At 40.0% G+C, this 24,633-nt stretch overlaps 2 protein-coding genes across 6 annotated transcripts; one reads left to right on the plus strand and one right to left on the minus strand.

Annotated features, from left to right (window-relative positions):
- The first annotated feature begins 282 nt into the window (after positions 1–282).
- fez2a (fasciculation and elongation protein zeta 2a) lies at positions 283–11,118 on the plus strand. Of its 5 annotated transcripts, XM_058398141.1 has the most exons (10): positions 284–758; positions 1,370–1,478; positions 2,103–2,216; positions 2,868–2,979; positions 3,603–3,868; positions 5,946–6,026; positions 6,196–6,271; positions 7,632–7,697; positions 7,815–7,862; positions 9,215–11,118. In XM_058398141.1, exons 1-9 carry the CDS (start codon positions 472–474, stop codon positions 7,847–7,849), a joined length of 1,146 nt encoding a protein of 381 aa, XP_058254124.1. In that variant the 5' UTR covers positions 284–471; the 3' UTR covers positions 7,850–7,862; positions 9,215–11,118. The 5 variants fall into 5 exon arrangements, with proteins under 5 accessions (XP_058254126.1, XP_058254124.1, XP_058254123.1 ...); XM_058398140.1 differs by having other exon boundaries at positions 7,815–11,118; XM_058398142.1 differs by lacking the exon at positions 7,815–7,862 and having other exon boundaries at positions 287–758.
- rspo3 (R-spondin 3) lies at positions 11,080–23,425 on the minus strand. Its single transcript, XM_058398144.1, has 6 exons — positions 22,667–23,425; positions 18,284–18,463; positions 18,060–18,203; positions 16,015–16,161; positions 15,734–15,901; positions 11,080–12,005 (listed from the first exon to the last, which is right to left on the minus strand). Exons 1-6 carry the CDS (start codon positions 22,758–22,760, stop codon positions 11,806–11,808), a joined length of 933 nt encoding a protein of 310 aa, XP_058254127.1. The 5' UTR covers positions 22,761–23,425; the 3' UTR covers positions 11,080–11,805.
- Between the last annotated feature and the right edge of the window lie 1,208 nt (positions 23,426–24,633).

Raw genomic sequence — 24,633 nt, forward strand, 5'->3', positions numbered from 1 at the left:
AGCCTTTGTCAAAGTAGCTTATAAGATTTCTATGAACAAAAATACATTTTAAATGCTTCGTAAAGCAGCAGGTAAATATTGAAATACCTGTTAAGTTCACCCACGCTGTTGTGTTTGTTCTAAGGGCCACATACTAGTGGCTCCATCTAGCGGTATTAAGTAGCAGTTACAAGAACATTACATGATGGACTGAAATAGACTAAAATAAGAAAGTGGTGGATGAGAGCAGTCTCGTATTTTTCTTTACACCTTCTTCTTTTTTTTTAAAAAAAAATCCTGAATACATTTATATGAATAACATTAATATCCTGACAGTTACATACAGGTAACTGATATGTGTGTATGCTTGCGTGTGCTGGGGAGGTTGGGTCAGAGGATGCACTGTATGTGTGTGTGTGTGTTGTCAATGAGAATTCCTGCGCTGGATGAATAGGACACTTGGAGCGTGTAACTCGGTGCGGCTCTGCAGGGATGATGGCGGCGCCTCGGGCGCAGGACCAGAGCGCACTACAGCCTGAAATGCTGGCGGAAAAGCAGCTGGAGCGGATACAACTGAGCGTGGACGCGGTAACGGAGCTTCTGCGCTTTACGGATCTCGATGAAAACATTGGAGACCGATCAGATTTCAGATCTATGGAGGAACTGGTGGCCGACTTTGACGAGAAGTTAAAAGCGTGCTTTGGAAATTTCGACGCTAAAGCCGAACTCATAGATGGCGTGAATCCTCTGACAGAGGACACTGTGTTAAAAAACGACGAGTAAGTGAAATGGGTGATGCATGCACAGAGCTGGGCTTTATTTACCTCTCATATCTGATTATAAAAATCTGATTAAAATTCTCAGAATTTATATCTCTTATATTTGTATCTCAGAAACCCTGCGCCATAGAACTGAACCTGCCTGAAAACCTTATTAATTACCTTGAATTATTTATTTGCACCTCACGTGACGCATTGCAAGCTACAGCCATGTCCTAAAACGAAGCTTCCTCCTATTGTATCTAAATCTATCTTAATTTTATTTGTCTATCGGATTTATTTATTTATTTACTTTATTTCAGGAATCCATATGAAACATTGAACAGTTACAGTACACCAGTACATGCTGACCATTTTCTCCATCTCCGCTACACCAGTTTAGTGTGACGTGGGTCACGTGATTTCTCTATCCCCTATTGTATGATAGAGTTTGCTTAAAATAGTTAATATGCTGAAGGAAACAATGTCATGATTTGATCTCATTTGAATAGGCTAAAATTAACAAAAGGGATAAAAGAAAAAAAGTTAAAAAAGAAAAAGAAATCTAGTTCTACTTGATGTTTTGAAGTTAAACACTCACAGTAATAATGGACATCCTCCCTCTATTCTAGGATCTGGAATGCTCTGGCTAATAACTATGGAAATGTCATGCCAGTGGATTGGAATCAGTCTCGTACCCGCTCACTTCAGCTCCCCGTGCTGCACATTGAGGACAGGCCGGTGAGTTGAAAACACTGCTCTCCCTCAGCTCTCCTACAGCTCCTACAACTCCCTCAGCTCTCCTACAGCTCCTACATCTTCTACAGCTCTATCTACAGCTCTCCTACATCTCCTACAGCTCTACCTACAGCTCTCCTACATCTCCTACAGCTTCCTCAGCTCTCTTACAGCTCCTACTTCTTTTACAGTTCTACCTACAGCTCTCCTACATCTCTTTCAGCTCCCCTCATCCCTCCTTCAGCTCCCCTCAGCTCTCCTACAGCTCCTTCAGCTCCCCTCAGCTCTCCTACAGCTCCTTCAGCCCCTCTCATCTATCCTACAGCTCCTACAGCTTCTTCAGCTCCCTCAGCTCTTCCTCAGCTCTCCTACAGCTCCACTCATCACTCCTACAGCTACAGCTCCTAAAGCGCCGAGAGCTCCTACAGCTTCCTCAGCTCTCCTACAGCTCCCTCAGCTCTCCCTCAGCTCTCCTACAGCTCCCCTACAGCTCCGAAAGCGCCGATAGCTCCTACAGCTCCCTCAGCTCTCCCTCAGTTCTCCTACAGCTCGCCTACAGCTCCTACAGCTCTCCCTGTGATTTGGCAAAATTTCTGACTAAGCTAGTTTCTTCTTTTGTTGTTTCAGGTTGATAATGTGAATCTGGATGTGTCTGATGATGAAGAGCTGAGGGAACAGATGGACATGCACTCCATCATTGTGTCCTGCATTAATGACGAGCCTTTCCTTACTGCAGAGCAGGTGCAGTGATTTCAGATCTGAGTTATAGAGGCTTTATTTGCCTGTGTAGTCAAAGCAAAAAAAAATGTGGGCAGCAGCTTTTTGGACAGTGCTTTACTGTGCTTATTGTAGGCTTATTAAGTTACTTTATTTCTGTTTTGTTAATATATTATACAAAGTGATGAACAGAGAATTTAGAACAGTAATGATTTATAATGTTACTATCTGGTGCCCAGAAGAAGTTTGGTTCCTCTCAAGTTTTCTAGATAAATACAAACACAGTGAATAACAAACAAGGCTATGATCAGTGAATATGTGCAGATATGTGCTGAGTAGATAAAAATATGAAAATCTCTAATATACATACTATTAAATTACACTTATATAGGGATATATACACTATAGAATAGTAGTTTCACTGCATGATGAGAACAGGCAGTGAAACATCAATGGGATCAAAAGGATCTATATATAAACCTACATCCAGATATCTGTAAAGCTGCATTGTGACAGTTCGAAAGGCCCTGCTGAAGAGGTATTATCTATAAAGTTATTACAAATCTATAAAGATATTATAAAGTGATAATAGTATAAATATTTATTATGGTGCCATCATACTGCTAAACCATCACACCCCTCTCCATGTAGATATTATGACACTATGATTTGCAGGTGATTGAGGAGATAGAGGAGATGATGCAGGACTCTCCAGACATGCAAGCAGAGCAGAACCCTGTTAAGTCAAACCTGATACACAGATCCAACGGTCACAGCTTTGAGGAGAGTGAGTAACAGAAGACAGATCTCGTTTTGTTTTGATGTTATATATTTACATTATTAGCATATATTATTAGCATTTTCTACTGATGTTATGGTGCTGGTTTTAATCAGCCTTATAAAAAGTTGTCAGTGTGTCACTGATGGATATAGAAAGATCTGAGCTTCTGTTTACACAAATTTCACACTAATTTCCTGGGACTTGTGTTTCGTTACAGATGATTACTACATTGGTTTCAGGATTTTGTCTTACACTTAACTCCCTTCCAGTTAACTGCCATTATTATTTCAGCATAAATGTGCATGACTAAAAATGGGCATGTTTGAGTGTTGAACAATGCTAAATACAGTCCGTACACTGGTCAACACTATTATATGTATCTGTCCTTTATGTATTGTCTGTCTTGCACTGTTTGCACTAGGTTGAACACTACACACTTTATGTGGCTAAAACAATGTACTCTTTAGTCCTTAGCTCTGTCTTGTCTTTTGTAGCCCTGTATTGTTTTATGCAGTACCAGGGTCCTGGAGAAACGTTGTTTCATCTCACTGTGTACTGCATCAGCTATATAAGGTTGAAATGACAAAAAAAGCTTCTTGACTTGACTGGCACACAATGTATTTTTCCAGGAGTAAGGAATCTCAGTGTTGCAGAACTGAATGAGTTACTGGAGGAGGTGGAGACGGCGATACGCCGCTATTCTGAGGAGCTTGTGCGGCAGCTGGCTCTTAGAGACGAGCTTGACTTTGAGAAGGAAGTGATGAACAGTTTCATCTCTGTGCTGATAGATGTACAGAATCTCCAGAAGGAGCACAAAGAACTCCTGAAAAAGAAGAGGAAAGTAAAGAGTGGAAACAAAGAGCAGAACGGCAGACTACACAGATTATCCTCAAGTGTGAGTGAACACAGACTATTGATGCATGATGGAAAGTGACAGTGGCTGCATCTAAACTAGAGGCCTTTTGAGTTGCATACAGTAAAATCCAATTTTAAAATGAGCGTACACAGATTCCAGTAACTGTATCCTTGGTGACATTTTACAGTAATATTAAATGAATAATCATGCACTAACACATGAATTTATGCTTACTTAAATATCTGAAGTACTTGTTGGTGCATTGTTGCATGCTAGAACTAATCTTATAGAAGACTGGTTTTAATTGTTAATAGATAATAGCATCTGCAGCTGCTATATACAAGTTGAATAAAAATGAGTTCACGTTGAAGAAGGGTTCACATAACTATCTGCAGATGAGGTTAGAAAATGGCTTGGTTTTGTACTTGTGGTACCAAAGTGCTTTAAGCATGATAGCAACCATAAATAGAAAAAAAAAGAAAAAGAAAAATCCTCATGTGTCAGTTTCATGATTTAGACACAGATCCACTTACACTGATCACCCATAACATTATGACCACCTGCCTAAAGTTGTGTTGGTCCCCCTTTTGCTGCCAAAACAGCCCTGACCCATTGAGGCATGGACTCCACTACATCCCTGAAGGTGTGCTGTGGTATCTGGCACCAAGATGTTAGAAGCAGATCCTTTAAGTCCTGTAAGTTGCGAGGTGGGGCCTCCATGGCTCAAATTTGTTTGTCCAGCAAATCCCACAGATGCTTGGTTAGATTGAGATCTGGAGAATTTGGAGGCCAAGTCAACACCTCAAACTCGTTGTTGTGTTCATCAAACCATTTCTGAACCACGGCTTAAAGAGGCCACAGCCACCAGGGAACACTGTTTCCCTGAAAAGGTGTACATGGTCTGCAACAATGCTTAGGTAGGTGGTACGTGTCAAAGTAACATCCACATGGATGGCAGAACCAAAGGTTTTCCAGCAGAACACTGCCCAAAGCATGACACTGTTTCCACCGGCTTGCCTTCTTCCCATAGTGCATCCTGGTGCCATGTCTTCCCCAGGTAAGCGATGCACACGCCTGCGGCCATCCACGTGATTTAAAAGAAAACGTGATTCATCAGACCAGGCCACCTTCTTCCATTGCTCTGTGGTCCAGTTCTGATATTCATGTGCCCATTACTGGTGCCTTTGGTGCTTCACAGGGGTCAACATGGGCACCCTTGACTGGTCTGCAGCTATGCAGCCCCATACACAACAAACTGTGATGCACTGTGTATTCAGACACCTTTCTATCAGAACCAGCATTTAACTTCTTCAGAAATTTTAGCAAAAGTAGCTGCTCTGTTGGATCGGATCACACGGGCCACCCTTTGCTCCCAACGTGGATCAATGAGCCATCGCCGACCATGACCCTGTCACTGGTTCACCACTGTTCCTTCCTTGGACCACTTAAGATAGATACTGACCACTGCAGACCCGGAACACCCCACAAGAGCTGCAGTTTTGGAGATGCTCTGATCCAGTGGTCTAGCCATCACAATTTGGCCCTTGTCAGACTCGCTCAAATCCTTACACTTGCTCATTTTTCCTGCTTCTAACACATCAACTTTGAGGACAAAATTCACTTGCTGCCTAATATATCCCACCCACTAACAGGTACCATGATGAGGAGATAATCTTATTATCTATAATAGTCTTATTCATGTCACCTGTCAGTGGACATAATGTTATGGCTGATCGGTGTATACGACATCCTCAAATCTATGCTCTGTTCTGTGCAAGTTTGAATGATGGCCGTTATTTTTGGATATCATCATACATTTTGACCCTAAAACTTTTATATATGGAAATATTATGAAAGAAACCTTATTTTTCTGAATAAGGTTTGTATGTATGTAAGAGCACATGGGAGCTGAGTGGCTGTTATTTGTGCTTCTTTTCCTATTACAGGTGTCTTTAATTCTTACTCCTGAAGTGTTTACAAGAATGTTTTCATTATTTTTAAGACGAGTCAGACTATTAACTGATTATTAGGCTGCATTTACACACAGAGGAGAATTTTCGATTATTTCCCCTTCCCTTACTTTCTCTGCTTTTCTGTACTTGTTCTGGTGTTTCAGCGCTTCAGCATGGAGAGCATTTCTACTGCTATTCAAAATGGCTTTCGCCAAACTTTTGGGAATATGGGAGGGGAGAAACAGGTGCCTGAGGCCTTTTACTTCTTTTCCACTCCCTCCTTTGCTGTGTTGAATATCAGCTTAAACTTTAATTGATATAACTGAGATTTTATCATTAATGTTTCCATCCCATCTCCAGAAAACAGCTACTATTTTTTATATACTTACCAGTATTGTTTAAACTTCTTCACAGTACCTCACTACAGTCATTCCTTATGAGAAGAAAGATGTGCCTCCATCAGTTGAAGATCTTCAGGTTCTCACAAAAAGTGAGTGTTACCTATATCAGTAATATTTAATCTGGGTCGCCAAACTAACTTGACGGTATGGTGACTTTTAATCTGTTTATGCCTATAAATAAGATTATATTAAGTGTTTTGTTTTGTAGTGTTGCTTCATGTTAAAATGTTTGACTAGTGACATGGAGACACATCTGTTTTATTTAATTAGCTCTGGAGAGAATTATCACATACTACTTCGCCCATTTGTGTTTAAACATTCTGTTTTCTTCATCACCCTTTTATTTAAAACATGCCTAGTGATCGGTTTCCTGATCTCTTAAAATGTATGAAAGTCTGTGATCCCTTTTTGAGTTAATGTCTTTAGTGCTGTAGCTACAATTTCTGGTCCAATGAGTGGATAATTAAATGCAGTTTATTACACATTACACATAAACTGATCAGGCATAACATTATGACCACTGAGAGGTGACGTGAATAACACTGATTTTCTCCTCATCATGGTGGCACGGTGGTTAGCTCGTTTGCATGTTCTCCCTGTGCTTGGTGGGTTTCCTCTGGGTGCTCCGGTTTCCTCCCACAGTCCAAAGACATGCTTCTAGGCTGATTGGAGTCTCTAAATCGCCTGTAGTGTGTGTGACTGTGTGAGTGAATGAGTGTGTGTGTACCCTGCGATGGGTTGGCACTCCGTCCAGGGTGTATCCTGCCTTGATGCCCAATGACGCCTGAGATAGGCACAGGCTCCCCGTGACCCGAGTATAGATCGGATAAGTGGTACAGACAATGAAAAAAAAAGTCTCCTCATCATGGCACCTGTTAGTGGGTGGGATATATTAGGCAGCAAGTGAACATTTTGTCCTCATTTGGGCAAGCGTAATGATTTGAGTGAGTTTGACAACGGCCAAATTGCGATGGCTATATGAATGCACGATCAGTGCATCTCCAGAACTGCAGCTCTTGTGGGGTGTTCCCAGTCTGCAGTGGTCAGTATCTATCACATGTATCCTTCAATTCCTTAAAGTCCTGTAAGTATACTTTAAGTCCTGTAAGTTGCTAGGTGGGGTTCATGGAGGCCCCACCCCTCAACTAACAGAACATAAAGGATCTGCTGCTAACATCTTGGTGCCAGATACCACAGCACACCTTCAGGGATCGAGAGGAGTCCATGCCTCGATGGGTCAGGGCTGTTTGGCAGTAAAAGGGAATCCAACACAATATTAGGCAGGTGGTCATAATGTTATACCTGATCAGTGTATACATGTGATTGTAAAGAGAATATGTTTATTAACTTGTTCAGGTGATCAGCTCTGCATCTGGACCCCTGTCCTATATAGTAATATGAAAAAGGTTAGTAAAAACCTTTCTACCTCATTATTTCTTCCCTTAACAGTTCTTCAAGCCATGAAGGATGACAGTGACAAAGTGCCCAGTCTTTTGACAGACTACATTCTTAAAGGTGACTCCTTCACTTACTATCTTATAATTATAACAGCACTGATTGTATAACATATTTAATAGTCTCTGTATAACTGAGCAAAGTTGTGCTTTTTTATTATTCCATATGCTCTTTCAGCTCGTTCTGGTCTGTCATTACTAGCTCTTGTGTGAGCAGAGGTCTGAGGTTTGTATGTGATTAAGCACCCTCTGCTGACAAACCACAGTATTGCACCCATAGTTGGTTTTCTATTGTAGTTAAAATCATGCTAGTTTGTCTGAAAACACAGGAACACAGCTGTACTTTCACCTCTCCCCATTAACCTGGAACAGTCACGCCCAGCTATCTGGGATTTCCACAACTGTCCCTGTAGCATCTTTCCCTTTGCAATGTCTTCACCTGTCTGTTACACATATGTCAAAAAAATATTTATTGCACGCTTTCACTATAATGGCCTTTCCTAGTGCTTTTCCAAAAGTAAATATTAGCACTTGTACACCTCTCTGCTCTGTCCCTGTCACTTGTCCATCCTCGTGTTCAGTTTTCATACTAAATTATTTGACATTACTGTGAAATGTGCTACTGATGTTCAGGCAGATTTTAAGCAGTAATCTTAATATGACTACACTCTTACAAAAAAACCCTGCAGTGGTTAGTTTTAAGGTGCAGTTGTTACTAGGATGGTGCCACTAATGAGATGTTCTTTGTACCTTTATTTAGTGGAACATCACTGACTGAATGTCCACTCTGAAACACATTAGATATGTTTAGATTGAAATATTTGTGGTGCTAAATGCCTGGTTCCCAGGAGATGTTGTCTGTCACACTGATATGACACAGCGACATTACTAGCTCAGATACAGTAGCTTTAATTGGAGAAAGAATTCTGTGATCTCAGGCATAAGTGAAAACTGTCAGGATTCATTGTGAGCTCCTATAAATATATCAAGACCTCCTTTTCTCAAGCACTGTTTTATAGCAATGTGTCATAGTAAGGGGAAATCCACTGTAGAAATAGTGCAGTCAACAAACACTGTTGCAGAATGCAGTGCAGCCATATGACAAATTTGTGTCATGGCAGAAAATTGGCTTAGTTACTAAGCTACAAGATGACAAGCACAATGGTGTTGATAACAGTATTAGCATGAAAATGTTTAAAAGCTGATCTGTTGGAGCAGAGTGTACAGATGAGGACGTGGGAGATCTGAACAGACCTAAGCACAGAAGTGCTGATGTATTACTCACTTGATGTCACAATAAACAAGGGCTAAATTCCTATTATCAGCAGATAGTTGTACAGCATGATGGGTAAGCCAAAGGGAAAATAGGCTTTTTTGATGAAAGAAATGAAATCATTATAGGAAATTCATTTCAAAATAAATCTTGGATGCCACTGGAGGTCACTTGTTAAATGTAAAGATTAACATGAAGGTTTTTCAGGGTGGATATATCAGCACCACTGAAACTGTATAGTATTTCTCTGCATAGTATCAGCCCAGTGATATAACTGATCAATCACTTTGTTATCTCTTTCACAGTGCTTTGCCCTTCCTAATAAGGGAGGTGAAGAATTTGTTGATAAAAGACTGAATTTCCACAACGTGAAGGATTTCCAAGTGGATGTTGTTCCTGTGAATTCATTTCTAATTTACTTATCTCTGCAGAATGCAGTGTCCTCTGACGCACTGCTTGAATCTCTTCCAGTGTGTATCCATTTGATACATGTTCACTGTATATTTGGGAAAACGTTAAGTGTATTTTGTTTTGTTCAATGAAAGTGCTCTTATAACAACCCTTTGCAGCAAAGGCATGTTTCAGCTTAGTCCTGATGTATATACAGTGCATAAAGGATGATTTCTTGACCCGTGTGTGTGTGTGTGTGTGTGTGTTTGACACTGCCTTGGAGTTTCACTGTTGTGTTGTCCTAAGGAGTGTTTTAGTACCAATCCTAAGGGTTGAATAGTTTTTATGTATCCTGCAAACATGTTAAACAGATCTAACTGTTCTCAAATGACATGGAAATTAACACACTAACAAAAACTAACAAACTTTTTAGGCAGCTATTAATATTTTTGCTGAGAAATATTTAAGATCTTAATGTCTTAGGGTCAAACTGATACGAACAAATTATTGTGGAGGGATACGGTGGAGTAGCGAGTTGCATAGCCACATGACATCTCCAGGGTCCAATGTTCAGATTACTGTCTGTGGAGCGTTTCACATGTTTTCTCTGTGTTCTCTAGTTTCCTCCCACCTCCTAGAAACCTGTCAGTATGTTAACTGGCTACTCTAAAATGTCTAAAAATGCCCTGTAATGGACTGGTGTATTCTGATGCACAGTGTTCCCGGGATTGGATCTGTATTGACCAGGATAATGCTTACTGAAGATGAATGAAGAAAAAAATATTAGCAGAATTATTTCTCCTGTACTGTTTGTATCAATGCTGGCTTGATTACAGATTATAACGTAGCAAACGTATATAAATGTTTCTACTTCTATGTTTTATTTGTTGTTGTTTTGTTTTAAACTATTTGTTAATTTAGGTGATTATAATTGATATGCAAAATGTACCTATTAATTTATGCTTTCTGACTCTTAATATGGCTTTCAGCAAAAAAAAAAGTAAAACAAAAAAATTCATCCTAAAACTGAAACTGTATTGTGACTCTTTCAGTAGGGAGTATTCTATTGAATTTTTACAGAAATATAATATTATAATTGTATAGACTCACAGGAGGAACACTGGCCATGAAAGGAACCTCTCTCTCCAGCATGACTGGCTTTGTGTACAGCATGTGATTATTTTTGACTCACTGTATATGGAGCTTTTTGTATTTTGCGGCTTCTCTATTTATTTCACCATGAGCAATGCTTGTTTTCAGTGGTTTCCTACTGTTTGCCTTTACTCTCTCTTTTTCTTTTGCTTATTGCTTTTTTTTTTCTTTTCATTTTTTTTTTTATCCTTGTCCTATTTTCAGCGTTTCGTTTAGGAGCTTAAAAGTGGGTCGTTTTGTAAGCGGCTCTTGTCTCAACAACACTTTGGAATGTAGCTACAATCTAGACCACTTTACTGATTTATGATACTCCCAAGTAATGTGAAGGTCTGGCATTCCCTCCAAGTATGATTATATTAAACAGAGGTTAAGCTCTCTTTTGCCACTCCCCAAAACATCTACTGCTAGAGATACTGTATGCTACACTTGTAGTGGTCCTGCAAATCATTATAGAATGCTTTGGGCTTCAGAGTAATATAGATATTTATCTGTGAAAATGTATATCATAAATGTACATGGTACTCACCACTGTAGCGCAAATAAAGTGTGGCAGATTTAGGTATTTTTATGTAAACGTTTGTGTTTACACTTACCTCCCATGAATAGATCAGAAAACTGGGAAAAAATGTACAAACATCATTATTTATTGAACATACAGGTGCTTTTGGTTTCTGGTCAGATGGCTTAATTGAAAGCTTGGATTCTGCTACTATAGACAGGCAAACTTCCCCCATATTTGGAGGACACTGAACAAAGATTAATAAAAATAAAAAATAAAACAAAATCGCAGGGAGTACCATTACCTCTTTATCCAGTAACACCATAGCCTGTCCTCTTGTCTGGTGGGTTTATACCAGTCCATCATGCAGTCATAGCTTTATCAACAGGCAATGTCCATGACACCAGCAAGCACGCTCGCTTTAATTTACTCAGCCAAAAAAGATAGACGTTTATACAATAGCAACTCTACATAATGTCAAACAAATCTACATTCAAACCACAACGTGATGCTGTACCAGGGCAGCGTCTGAGTCATCAGCCTGCTGTTTCATAAAGGTCCCACTTCACTACTGTGAGTTCAATATCATTCCAACTCAATGCCAGACTCCTCTGCATGAGAAAGATGTCACATGAGCAATAGGTGGCCTTTGAGGGCGTTGAGCCAGATAGGAGAAGGATTAGCTTCACTGTTCATGTCACTTGTGTGATCAGTGCCTCGTTTCTCTTGTGCATATACAGTATACATTTAAATTATACAGGTAGCAGCAGCACCCCTGAAAGTTGGGGGTTAAGGGGCAGAGGGGTGGGAGAACCAGCGGAGGGTTATTTGAGAGGATCACCATGCAGATCCTCCCTATTCCACTATAGTGTCTCTGCTCTGGGTCCTTTTACGGCGCTGTTCTGTTTTGTTCCTGCTGTCGTCCTCCCGGGTGCCCAGCTCTCTCTCCCTCTCTCTCTCTCTTTTTCGCTCTCGGCGGCCCTCGCCATTTGTCTTCTCCTTTCGATTGTTGCGATTCTTCCGCTCTCCTTTGCGCGTGTTTTTGTCTCCCTTCCCTAATAAAACAAGCATTAATAATGTTAGTGTTTGAGTCATTTTCAAATCCAAATAAAGCTTTTTTAGTGTCCCATGGAAGCATATAAATGTCTCTACTCTGCCACGTCTGCTTTACTAAAGCAGACTAAACAGTTAACTCTTTAAAAATCAGTATCTGTCTTGTAATTGGAAGTTTTATTATTTATCCTACTACAGATTTTATTGTACTTACTCAATCATTATATGTAGGCACTGGAGTATGCCTACATGTATGAGCTACATTGTATGAACATTTTCTTGAGTTGTTGATCTGCTAAATCGACTCATAATGTTTTCAAAGTGCTGTCTCTTTCTCTGTATATTATATATTAAGGCTGAATAATGAATGACACTTAATGGCTCTGTGACTGATGCAGATGCTGTGCTCCAACAAACCACAAGATGTTGGTGTTGTTTAATAACCTGTAATTCTCATTTTTAACTAATTTTACATTTTTTTAAGCAACACACTTGGCAGACCTTCCCTTTTCTGATTTCTATTTGTCAAAAATAGAGGACCTTAAAATAAAATTCTGTTGATGTTACTTTATCTTGTATTGCTCAACACTCCCAACGAGCCAATTTCAATTCCTGCCGGAGGCTTATCAGTGGATGAGTGGAGCAAGGCTGAGCTCTGTTGTGTGGAGGATTGGAAAAGTGCTGAGGTGGACACCCAGCTGCCTCCCCCTGCATGCATCCCTCCACTCAGACTCGATTAATCATTGCTGCTCTCTTTGCTGCTGGGGGGGATCAGGGCAGACTGCCCACTACAGCCCACACTGACCTGCACATTCCTGGGGTCCGGCCAGACCGATACGGGGCCCTACCAGCTATGGCTGTTTAAAAAATGTGCACAAATAATGAAGGGTGAGAGTGTCGGCCATGAAGAGATACAACTGCTCTTCTATCTCTCACGCTCTCCTTGAGTAGGCAGACCCCACCATGCCTCCCACAGCCTTGAGTCAGTTGGAATTGTTATGAGAGAGCTGTCTCATTTCAGTTGCGACTGATCAGCCATCACACACACACACACACACACTGTAATTCCATGCCCATCAGTCACTCACACTGACACCCCCTCCCTCACTCCCGGCTCTTTATACACAGGAAGTCCCCTCTGCACACATTGTTTTCTTTGTTATAACGATTTAGAGATCAGTGGATTAGTCATAATCTCTGCATTTCCTACAAACCAAGCCATAACACCATCAGGGTGCTGCTCGGATCATTATGGATATGTTTATTTGGTCTATTTCAAAGCTAGAAGGCTGTCTACCATTTCTATAAACTGTCAAGCGATGCATTGATTCCAAATGGGATATCATTATACAGGCAGTTTCTTTAAGAATATAACACATTCTTCAGCATCTGGTCACCATTGCCGGAGCAGATGGAAGGTCTTGTTAGAGGATCTGGATGAGGGATTGGGGGGGGGGAGTCCATTTAAAGTTGGATCTGTACAAAATAGCCATGTGAAAATGGATCTATTCATCACGCATGTATTATCAACAAACTAGCCGGTGCCTGAACCTCACAGTCCTCAAAAACATGTTGCAACCCTTAAAAGAAAGTTGGCTGCCAAAGCTTGGCTTCAAGTTGCTTATGTTTCTCAGCTCAGCATCAATATTTCAACATAGGCATCATCTGGCACTGATTATTCATAATTTTCAAAAGTGTGATTGAAAATGGGTAAGGAAGGAAGAGGAAGTTGAAGACTACATGAGAAATCAGATGTAATTGTCACAGGTCATAACTGCAGATTGGCCCAGAATCACTGAAGGTTCTCTATACAATTCTGGCCTCAAGTGCTGTTCATGACTGGTCAGGTCCTGAGTGGTGCTCAGGACTGTGTATCAGGGGATAGCTCAAACCAGATATGACGTGGAGGACAGAGTGCCAGAATTACATTAATGAGGATGTGGACAGGCGTGCTGTCATCCGGGGGCTTTTGGCAGGAGCCAGGCAGGGATTAAGGGCTCTGTTTTGTCCCATAGGAGGAATGCCTCGGGCTTCAACACCTTGTTGTGACTGTCCTAGCAGGGACAAGTAAAGGGACAGTGGTTTTGAGTGTTTTGATTAACCCTCAAACAAAGTGCTGCTGGTAGGCCAGGACATTTATATCCAGAGCATGCATAGTTGAATTGGGAACAGAGCATGTTAAAATACACGATAGCTCAATATAAATCAAGTCAGTGCTACCTGACTTGAGTTGAGATGCATTCAAGGTAATGGATAGATAAATAAATAAAACAGATGAGGTGAAAGGGAATGACCAGGGCACAGGATTCCAGATTGGAACAGGCTGCATATGATAAAGGTCATGAAACATTGAGGGGGAAAACAAATGACAAGTGAGGGGAAAGCAGAGAGGAAGGACTTGGCAGGAGGAAAAATAAAGCCGTGTGTGTATGGGGTGTGAGGGGGAGGATGTATCAGTGTCAGAGGGTTGCTTGGGATTACTCAGGGTTGGCGGGGGTCGGACCACTGACCCTGCTGGGGTACGCAAAACATAAACATGGATGGGACAGAGCCCTGGCAGATAATTAGTGCTCAATTAATGTTCCAGGAGCAGGGGCAGCTGGGTAATCACAGTCGGAGACGAGGTCAATAACCGAGCCTGTAGTGTGTAACACGCACCCTTGTTGGCGGCCCCAGTGGATCAACATCATGCCGACTCATTGCTCCGAGCTAATGTGCCACAGAAGCCCCTCCAGGCAAGAGGTGTTTGTGTGTGTGTTTCTTTTTAGTAAGGAAAATGCACAGAGGTCTTACAGAGTCGTTATTCATCTTCCCGCCCTTTTTGTGTCAGATTCTAAGCCTAGGATCTGGGATTAGCTCTGTTTTTAAATAAGCCGTATTATTCATTAGTACATAAAAGGCGAAAGAGGACCATAAACCAACACATTCAGTCTGGGAAACTTGATGCATAGTCACACAAGGCACCAGGAATTAATGAGGGATGTGGTCATGAAGCCGGTCTGTTATCTATCATAAAGCTCAATTCAAAGCCTTAAACACGGCAGTCAGAGCGTAATCATATAAATATGCTTTAACAACATAGCCTGTTCTTCCATGCTATTTTTCTTTGCTCTGGTTAGAAAGTATTTATGGTCCTTAATTTTAAAAGAGTCTTATTTTTCATGAGATATGAAGCTGATAAAATCTAAACGCTTTTGACCTTTGGCATAATTTTGTAGTTATTTCAACACACAACCCTGTGGGCAATAAATGTTCTTTACATAAATCAAGTTAAGGATTTCAAAAAGTAAAAATTGAATTTTAAAATTATGATGGTGCCTGCTAATTCCAGATGTCTACGTGGCATTAAAAACATTTTATTATTTCTAACAGTTTATTAGAGCTGGTGAGGAAAAGAATAATTTTCTAAAAACAAACAGAATAATTAGTCTGTTTATTATGTAATAAATACTATTAATATAACTAAATTTGATTTGTTTGTTTTCTGGGCCATCTTTCCCTGCTTAATTTCACACAGAGTGACATTAAATTGAGTTTTTCAAGGGCTTCCCTTATTTCCATTGCCAGTTGATTTGTATCACACTTTAAGCAAGCAAAACACCTTTGACTTACATGTACTTTTGTAAAACTGAAATTTAAAACTAAAACTTCCTCAAATGTCTGAAACGGACCTGGAACCAGAAGGTTTTATGCTTCACTGTGTGACATCCACACATCAGTTGAAACTTACCGCATCTCTTTTTCTTGCATTGTCTCTTCTCTAAGGTGGAAGGGCAGGGGTTGCCCTGAGGACTGGGGGACTGCAGAACTTTCCGTGTTCGGCTTTCTTCTCCAAAGCAGGATTTCCCTATCCGCAAACATGACCCCCACTCACTCCACTCTCCCACCTCACAGTGCACTGAAGGAAGAACAAGACAGGGAAAAAAATATTCTCCAGTTTTCTTATTGTGAAACACATACTTGCACACTTTGTTCAGGAAAGTCCTGGATGATATGTCTGGTGGCACTCACCTTTAGGAATACACTCCATTGACTGCTCGCTGTTCTCAAACTCCTCAGGGCAGATGGTGTTACACTGACCATGCAGAAGATAATGACCTGACATACACCTTGTACAGGTGTCACTGTTCAGGCAGGACTCACAGTTCACTGGGCATGCTGTAAGACCATCACACACATGCATGCACATTTGTAATATGTTCGTTGTGATAAGGTCTTATTGACACAATTATTAATTAGGGTTGGAGATGAGGTTAGCCATCTAATGTTTTCTTACAATTTCACTCTTTAATATTACTGGAAAACCATACACCCGCTCATTTAAGCAGTCAGTCAATGATGTTTCAGCAATGCAGTGCATATAGTCATGCAGATACAGGGCAGGAGTTTTAGCTAATGTTCACATCAAACATCAGGATGAAGAAAATATGTGATTTCTAACCGGACTTTAACCGTGGCATGGCAGTTGGTGCCAGATGGACTGTTTTGAGTATTTCAGACACTGCTGATTTTTACATTTTACAAGAGTCTCAAGAGAATCGTGCAAAAAGCAATAAACATTGTATCAGTGACAGTTCTGTGGATGGAAATATTCTTTATTGATAAGAGAGATCAGTGTAATTGGTTTGAGTTGCCAGGAAAGATTTGCATTTTTGTAGTCCATATGAGGTAGTTTCTCACAGAATAGTGTCCACTCTCTGTTATATCTGATTTTTGCAATGAGCACCAAGTAAGCCACTGCATTCAATCACTTTTTACAGTTGCGCTGGTCAGAAAAGCGTTTCAGCGTACACAAAATATCGTAACCTGACACAAACTCACCAAAACTGGACTGTTTGGTTAAGGTGAGCTATGTCCATGATAGCCTCTTGTATGTTTTACTCTTGTAGCCCATTCACCTCAATGTTTGATCTGTACTGAGATGCGTTTTTGCTCGCCACAGTTGTAACTGTGTACTTCCTGTCTCAAACTCAAACCAGTCTGCTCATTTTCCCCCGATCTCACTCATCAACAAGGTGCTTCAACCTGCAGACCCTCCTCTCATTTGATGCTTTTGTTTATTTGTTTATTTGTTTGTTTTGCACAATTCTGTGTAAATTCTAAAGATTGTTGTGTTTGAAAATCCCAAGAGATCACATTTTCCTCCATTCTTATGTTGTTCCGATAGGTTCCTAAAAAAGTGGACAATGAGTGTAATTTTCTTACTTGTATTACATTTATGCTTCTAACAAATATAATTTACTGAGAATGCATTCAATTTATCAGCATTTATAGAATTTGTGTGAGCCTGCAGGAGCTGGTACAGGCAACATCAAGGTGCCCATGTGTGTTTATGGAGTATAGCTTCCATTGTAAAAAATATTGATGATTATAATTATATTCGATTTAATTGCAGGAAATGCAATAAAATAGCAATACTGGATGTGTGAATTTGGCCTGAAAGAACTTTCCACTGATGAGTAATCTGTCTAAGCATCTAATTATGTAACATGCTGAAACACTTAACCAGTCTGTTACATTTCCATTTTTATTAAGATTAAATGTGAAGCTGACTGCTTGTCAGATTACATAAATGGTTTTAAGTAGCATAAGCTGAATACATAATTTAAACCTTGCATTGTTATGCAACGTTACTGTTGTTCTGGGCAAAGACAGTGCTCAGTCATGCCTTTTAAACTGCATTTACTATGGTTGGTTGTTTCTTGCTTAATAAAATATTTTAACATGTCTGTCAGCGTGGTGTTTCTAGTTGGAACAGATTTGTATGGTATTTGGAGCATTATTTGAATGAAAGATAATGAGTAGTGTATTTATTTTATTTCTAGAATGTACGAGTAAAGTAATCCTATTACTAATTCCTATTTCTTAGAAGTAATTTAATAATTTGCCATGGCTCCCGATTGTTAGCCAACCATGAAAGCCAACCAAATTGCCTTGAACATATGTTTTTTTCATCAGTTGTGCATGAAATCAGATTCCTAGTTTCAAAGCTGCTAATGCATAATATAATATGCTGTTATTCCATTTCCTCTTAGACCACTGAACTGTTGACTCACGTGCAACACACTCCCTCTTGATGTCACTGGGCACTAGATCATCTGGGCATCTCTCTTGGCATTTCCCCTTGTGAAGATACGATCCTGCTCTGCAACGTGTGCAGAAATTCTTGTCAAAGCAGGTGTCGCACTCAGAGCCACATTCTGGAAGACACATCAGAGACCTGTTACTCACCTTGCCACTTATTAAAACACTTTAGCCAAGTATTAGTAAGTGTTCTTACTGGAGCAATCATTTTTTTCAGGTGAGCGAGTGCCAAAGAAACCCTTTGGACAGGAAGCCAGACACACGCCAAACTGCCTCATGCCATCCCTCTCCAGGTGAATGAAGAGCCTGGGCATGCATGTCAGGCAGCCGTTCGAAGCCGAGCAGGTCAGACAGCCTCCCAGGCATCCCGGACCTCCTAAATTCACAAGGCAAAAGAAAGAGCTTTGAGTAAGCTTTGATGCAGATTTTACTGCAAGAATGTTTACAATTCTTCTAGTTTACTGCCTGAGCCTAAAATATAGGACAATAATAGTATACCTCTATATAGCTAATATATAGCTACCTCTTTGCTTTTAAAAATTAAAGAACTGTTTTATTTACACATATCAGATATTTTTCAGTCTTGCACTTTTCCAGATACATGTGATGTGTGTATGTTTCATGGTCCTGCACATTCCTAGATGTGTATCTTTCTAACCACACACACACACAAAAAGAAATGATTCAGTGCTGAACAGCTGAATGTGTTTTACTATTCACTTAGAACATTCTCACATATTTCTAGCAATTATAGCTTCCTACAAAGCAGTTAGAATTCAGAGCTCACTGTTCTTTGCTTATACTCTCCTGGAACCTAATCATATTTCAGTTTCTGGTTTGGATTAAAATTTATTCAGGTAAGATTTAAGCAATTCAGCTCCAGGATATGAGCAAAGATTAAAGTGTTCATAACACTCATACACCTCAATGTTTTTTTTTTTTTGAACATTTTGAAAAATGCCACAAGTGGGACATTGGCTTCTCTCCACATTTGGAAGCACAAAGAATGTTTGTAAAAGTTAAATAGTTCCAGGTTCAGTTAAAGAAAGAGCAGGGCTATTAATTAAGGCTGCAACAATGACCATAATGCAGCATAATAATAAACATGACAGGAAGCACCCTCATCTGTGCATTCTCCTGCCATGGAAACTAATCAGCAAAGACACGCTGCATACCGGAGTTTGCACGCAAATGTCAGCACAGTAGCAGTTGCATTCATAACGTTAATAACAGGACAACTGTGTTGTGGAAAAAAAAAAAAAAGAAATAAACTCACGCCAGCCTGAGACCAGGAACAGGCTGGAGCAGTGCCCTACAAAGATGTTCATGTGAAAACATCCTCCCTCTATTGTCTCCCGTGTTATCTCATCATTCAAGTCACTGTGTTATTCCACTATTGATGTGAATTGGAACATAGAGGACACGAATTTGATAAGGAGTGAATTTTCAGAATCAAGAAAACTGTGTAGACACCTTAAAACAGTTTTGGCAGTGAGAGCACACTGACTTTTAAGTCCTCAGTTCACAAAGCCAATGAAAATAGCAGCGCAACGCAAGGCCTCACTGTTTCAGTTTAAAGACTAATGTCAAACAGTCAAGCATTCAGCACAACAGTCAGTTAAAGAATAAAGCACAGAGCATATGGCCACTGATTACATCAGCTTAACAGTGCTGGCTACAGATTTGAGCCAAAGTGACTGATTTACATTAAATACCTCATTGAATTCCTGAGTCTAAAAAATGCGTGATGCTCCTTGGTTGCATGAGAAAAGACTCCTGATTGAAGTCAATCGGTTCCATATGTTTCTTGCAGGTGAGAGGCTCAGATGGTAGGAAAGACTGACCAAATTCACAGGTTCTATGAGAAGAGGTTATGGGCAAGGCAAGAGTAACCGTGCTTGAGCTCTCTCTCAGTCTTCAAGCAGAGCAAGATATGTAATACTCTAGAGAGATAAAATCAAAATGACATGACTAAAATCGTCCTCAAAACAGCCAGTGATTATGATGGAAATTATTTGCCTGTAGGCTTTTATTCAGCTAATGTATTTTTTTTTTTTTTGAGTTAGATTTTTGTTCTCTATTTCTCCATTTTTGACACAAACAGGATAAAAGTCTGTCAGTTTTACTTTTAAACTGCACTGATGAACTCTAAATCTACTGTGAATATGAATTGCGGTACATATCCTTTCCTTCCTAACTACACTCAGACATCTACATGAAAATACACAGAGATAAACAGAAGGTTAATCCTCGCCATACCATAGCAAGTGAAGAGGTGTTTTCAACCTGTTCTCTCCCTGCTCTTGCATTCCATGCCACTGAACTGTGCTAGAGCATCTTTTTTTCTCTCCTGATTCCCTAGGCTCAGCCTTGGCTGACAGATTGCAATAGATCATGGATATTCTGTTTGACATATCTCTGCAATCTTTACAACTGCTGTCCATTTGCCCACATGCGTTCCTGCCAAGACCTTCTGATTCACAGAACTCTTAACTCAGAGGAATTTTTCCTGCCCTCGTGCTGCCACAAGTTCTGGGCCTACTTGCATATGTGAAGCACGAGCAGCTATAATATTTAAACTCTCACAAATTGTTTCGTCATGGTTCAAACACAGAAACCACAAAGCAACTTTCCCAGAATCAAACATATTAGCAGCACTGTTAAAACTTAATTAAATCACAGCATTTCAGACTCAAGAATTAAGACACAGCACTGAACCATGGCCAGAGACTTCTGCTCTGAGTCATTGTCGAATACAGTTCATTTCCTGAGACATTAATTATATGTGGTGGCCACAAACAGACAAAGTTGATTAGTTAAAATGAAGCAAACAAAATAAATATGTTACACTGATGAATATTGCCTGCATTTGGCATATTTAATTCTCTTAAGCTCATTAATGTGCAGTAGATTGGAAATGCGTCCTGGTATAACACGCTTATAAAAATGGAACACCACAACACATGAGGATAGTAATGCATGTGGAGATTCAGTTACATCTACATGACTCGCTGACCAATTTATTTAAGCGGCACCAACTCATGCACATTCATACTACAGTGAGGACCCTAAAACACAGACTGCAAACACTGAGATTAAATCATAACCCTTAAGTACCAGAAGTATTTATAAGCCATAATATTAACATTTGCCTCTTTATCATGCAGTTCTATGGCACGTTGACACAGGACTGCTCACGCAGGAGGCAGGAAGCATTTGAGGTCAGGCATCCGCTGGGTCACTCACTGCAAATCCGTATTGTCATCTCACAAAACTGATCGCAACGCTATCAGTAGGCAACCTTGAATTTGTTAATGAATTTTTGTTTGAAGATTGTAATGATTTTTTAGTTTTATTCCACTTTGGCGTCATGAGCAGGACAATATAGCTTATTCTATCTACATTCACAGACATTTTCTTTCTAGCCCTTCATGACGCAGATTAAATGAAATACAATGCAATATGTCGAAACCTAAAATTCCCTCTGCTATAACCATGAAAAAATAAAGAACTTAAACCAAAGACGTATTGTTTATTAAACGAACTATCTTCCTGACAGAGGTTTAAAGATATTTCTTGAGGGAATAAAACCACACACCACATATGCAAAGTACAACTCCCTAACCACAGTTCTCACTGACACATAAGTACTAGGTCATGATGGGTCAATATCCATATTTTCCACATATTTCATACAGGCCATATTTCACTACCAGTCTCTGTCCGCTGAAAAAAAGTGCTTTTTTGTTTAGTTACAATATCATATTTTTATTTTCCTAATTTGTGCGTACTACTGCAAAGTCTCCTAAACTTGCTTAATCTCAGAATCTGACTATAGATTATGCATTTTGCATCTCTAGAAAGTAATTCTGGCTTCATTTACATTTGCTATTACACAATCTCTTCTTCAGCCTCTCGGTAGTTTAGAGGTTTGTTAACGCACACTGAGGCACAGTTTTCTACTTTGCATTGACCGCTAGAGCGCGAGCCGAGCCTTGCGCCCTAATCGCTCACCAAAACCGATCTGCACAAATTGTAGTCTAATGTACTTTAAATGCAAACATATTTAATCCGATTGCCTTTGAAAGTGAAAGATATTTCCCACTGTTTGCTTATAAATCTTCTAACTGACTGACGGGATAATTGTCTTCAACCTGCACAACTGCTGATTTAAGTTTTGGGTGAATTCTATATTTTCTGCTTATGCAATGTAAACATTAAATGTTATAAAAACAAAAAGTGCATGCAGTGTAATAATAAAACAGTAGCTTGTCTATTATCTTGGCCAGTTCACAAATGTAATTCTTTAAAAATGATATATTTTCTTTTCTTCAAATATTTATTACTCACGCTATTTTTGTGTCTCTGCGTCTCTTCTTTTAAAAACGCACAACCACCTTCAGCTTGAGCCACTTAAACTGTTTCATAAAATGATGGATCTTATGAATTAGTTATTATCCAACCAATTTCAGGTGAAACCAAACCTAATAAAATCGGCATAGCAAAATGCATCCCAGAAAAGCAGTGCAGGTGCGTGCGAAGCCTCGCCCCAAAAAGCCAAAGAGCGCGCGCTACTTACGCTCGTGCAGCCGGTGCCTGGAGGTATGATGCTGACAGTTTGCGTACTCCATCCAGTGCAAGACCAATACAATGGAGATTAGTTGTAATTGCATAGTAACCGGGGGAACGATGCTTGTCTTGCAAATATTAATGTCCTCGACAGACGCGTTGCGCCGATAATGTAATGCAACGCACGGTTTCTACAGCGGGCAGAAGCCGCAACTCTGCTCAGGAGAATTTACAATGGCCCAAAAACACCTGGGCCAATTCGGTACCAACATCCTGTAAGAAATCCTCATAGAAGCCGCTAAAATAGAGCGAGACAGCTCGGTATCCACACAGTGCAGCGCATTTCATCGGAACGTACGAATCGTTAGTCTTCCGTCCGGAGCACAGATTTCATAGCAAAAGCCAAGCGTTAGTTGTTCGCCGCACCACGAAACAAGCCTAAAGATTGGAATTGGGACGAAATGTTGACATGGAGAACCGTTGGAATTGTGGCTTATCCTCTGTCCTTATCTTCTGTATTCCCCGGTGGTGAAAGAGCGCGGTGTGTCCAGGTGTGTGAGCGCAACTTTATCGGATTCGGTACGTAGGAGGAGGTCCGCGTCTCAGCGGCATCTCACACTATTTGCAGTAGAACTTCCACAAAATTTCGTCTGGAAATATCAACTTAAACTCGCCCTTTTTTCATTTACATATATCACTGACGCAGTCTAGACAGCTCAAAGTTTCACGGTTGAGCAACTCTCTTTCTCTCTCTCGCTCTCTGCCCACGGCGCAACACACACTCCATGCGATAACTGATGACTTCAGCTCTCCGCCGTCTCTTTCCCCCAGTCCTGAACTCCAAAGTTTATTTAGAGGGTGAGCCCCCAACGTCACCCCCACCCCTTGTAACACTGACGGGAAAAAGCCAACCTGAGTATTATAATCATCTGATCCGATTGTCTGTCTAGTAAGTCTATTAAAAGTACTCTTGCTATGAATGCGTTATTAGAAAAGTCATCAATTAACTTTGTCATTTGCGTAATGTTGCTCGATTTCATTCCTTGCCAGAGTTAATTTATCTCGATCACTTCCAAAATGTTATGTTTCCCCAGTGATTGCTTGATAATCGGTTCACTGGATTGCAGGTAAAAACAACTATAAAAATGAACTTGCACTGGCATAAAATGATTTTGCACTTCCACAAAGGTCGATGTGGTATACAGAAGACTGCATTTGTAATCAAATGTCTCTAGGAATGGTAAGAAAAAGTAAAACACTTATTTTCCTCATGGTTTGTTAAAACCCACACCCTTATAATCTCTTATTGATCAAGTCAGCATTTGTTTTAGAGATTAATCAAGACAATGCAAACATGAACACAGAAGCACATGGAACTGATCAAAGAAATCGTTCTATGTTCATTGTGTTTAAAAAAAATTGCCTGTACATCCCATTTTCTATCATCCCACATGTCAACGTTGTCCTTTAGCAGACCCAAAACAAATCACAAGGGATAAAAACATGAGGGCTTCAGTGAAATTACAGTGTAAGAAACTAAAGCTGTCTAACAGTAGAGAACATTTAACTTACATACACAACAATACAAGATGAAAAATCTATTTTTGTTGAGTACAGCAGGTTATTTGTCATATGCTTAGAGTTTGCAATGTTTAGATAACATTTCAAGTCGGTCACTGTCAACATCTTGTTGTCAACAACAAAAAAAAAAAAAGAGTCTCCAGTTGTATCCAGTTATATACCTTTGGTGTAGAAACATATAACCCCTTTCTCTACATTTGCCAAGCAAGTCCAGTGGTGAATGTTGTGTGAGATTACCATTAATGTTGCATGACAAATTTGAGAACCAAATAACAATGTAAAATCATTGGTCATAATCAGGTGGAATATTTAGCATTCCTTGATTATATAGATAGATGTATATCTAATGTAATTGGTGAAACCTGTCTAAATAAAATATGTAAGTTTTGCGGACCA

Source organism: Hemibagrus wyckioides, linkage group LG01 (assembly GCF_019097595.1).
Source record: "Hemibagrus wyckioides isolate EC202008001 linkage group LG01, SWU_Hwy_1.0, whole genome shotgun sequence".
NCBI lineage: Eukaryota > Metazoa > Chordata > Actinopteri > Siluriformes > Bagridae > Hemibagrus > Hemibagrus wyckioides.

What these genes read in the sequence shown, in the direction of transcription:
- fez2a (XM_058398139.1), top strand. Translation starts at nt 472, where the DNA reads ATGATGGCGGCGCCTCGGGCGCAGGACCAGAGCGCACTACAGCCTGAA. An exon ending in CTTTCCTTACTGCAGAGCAG is followed by an intron (nt 2,217 to 2,867) that starts GTGCAGTGATTT and finishes TATGATTTGCAG; the next exon opens with GTGATTGAGGAGATAGAGGA. An exon ending in TACACAGATTATCCTCAAGT is followed by an intron (nt 3,869 to 5,945) that starts GTGAGTGAACAC and finishes CTGGTGTTTCAG; the next exon opens with CGCTTCAGCATGGAGAGCAT.
- rspo3 (XM_058398144.1), bottom strand. Translation starts at nt 22,760, where the DNA reads ATGCAATTACAACTAATCTCCATTGTATTGGTCTTGCACTGGATGGAG. An exon ending in CAGGCACCGGCTGCACGAGC is followed by an intron (nt 18,464 to 22,666) that starts GTAAGTAGCGCG and finishes TTGTGAATTTAG; the next exon opens with GAGGTCCGGGATGCCTGGGA. An exon ending in ATGCAAGAAAAAGAGATGCG is followed by an intron (nt 12,006 to 15,733) that starts GTAAGTTTCAAC and finishes TTGTTTTATTAG; the next exon opens with GGAAGGGAGACAAAAACACG.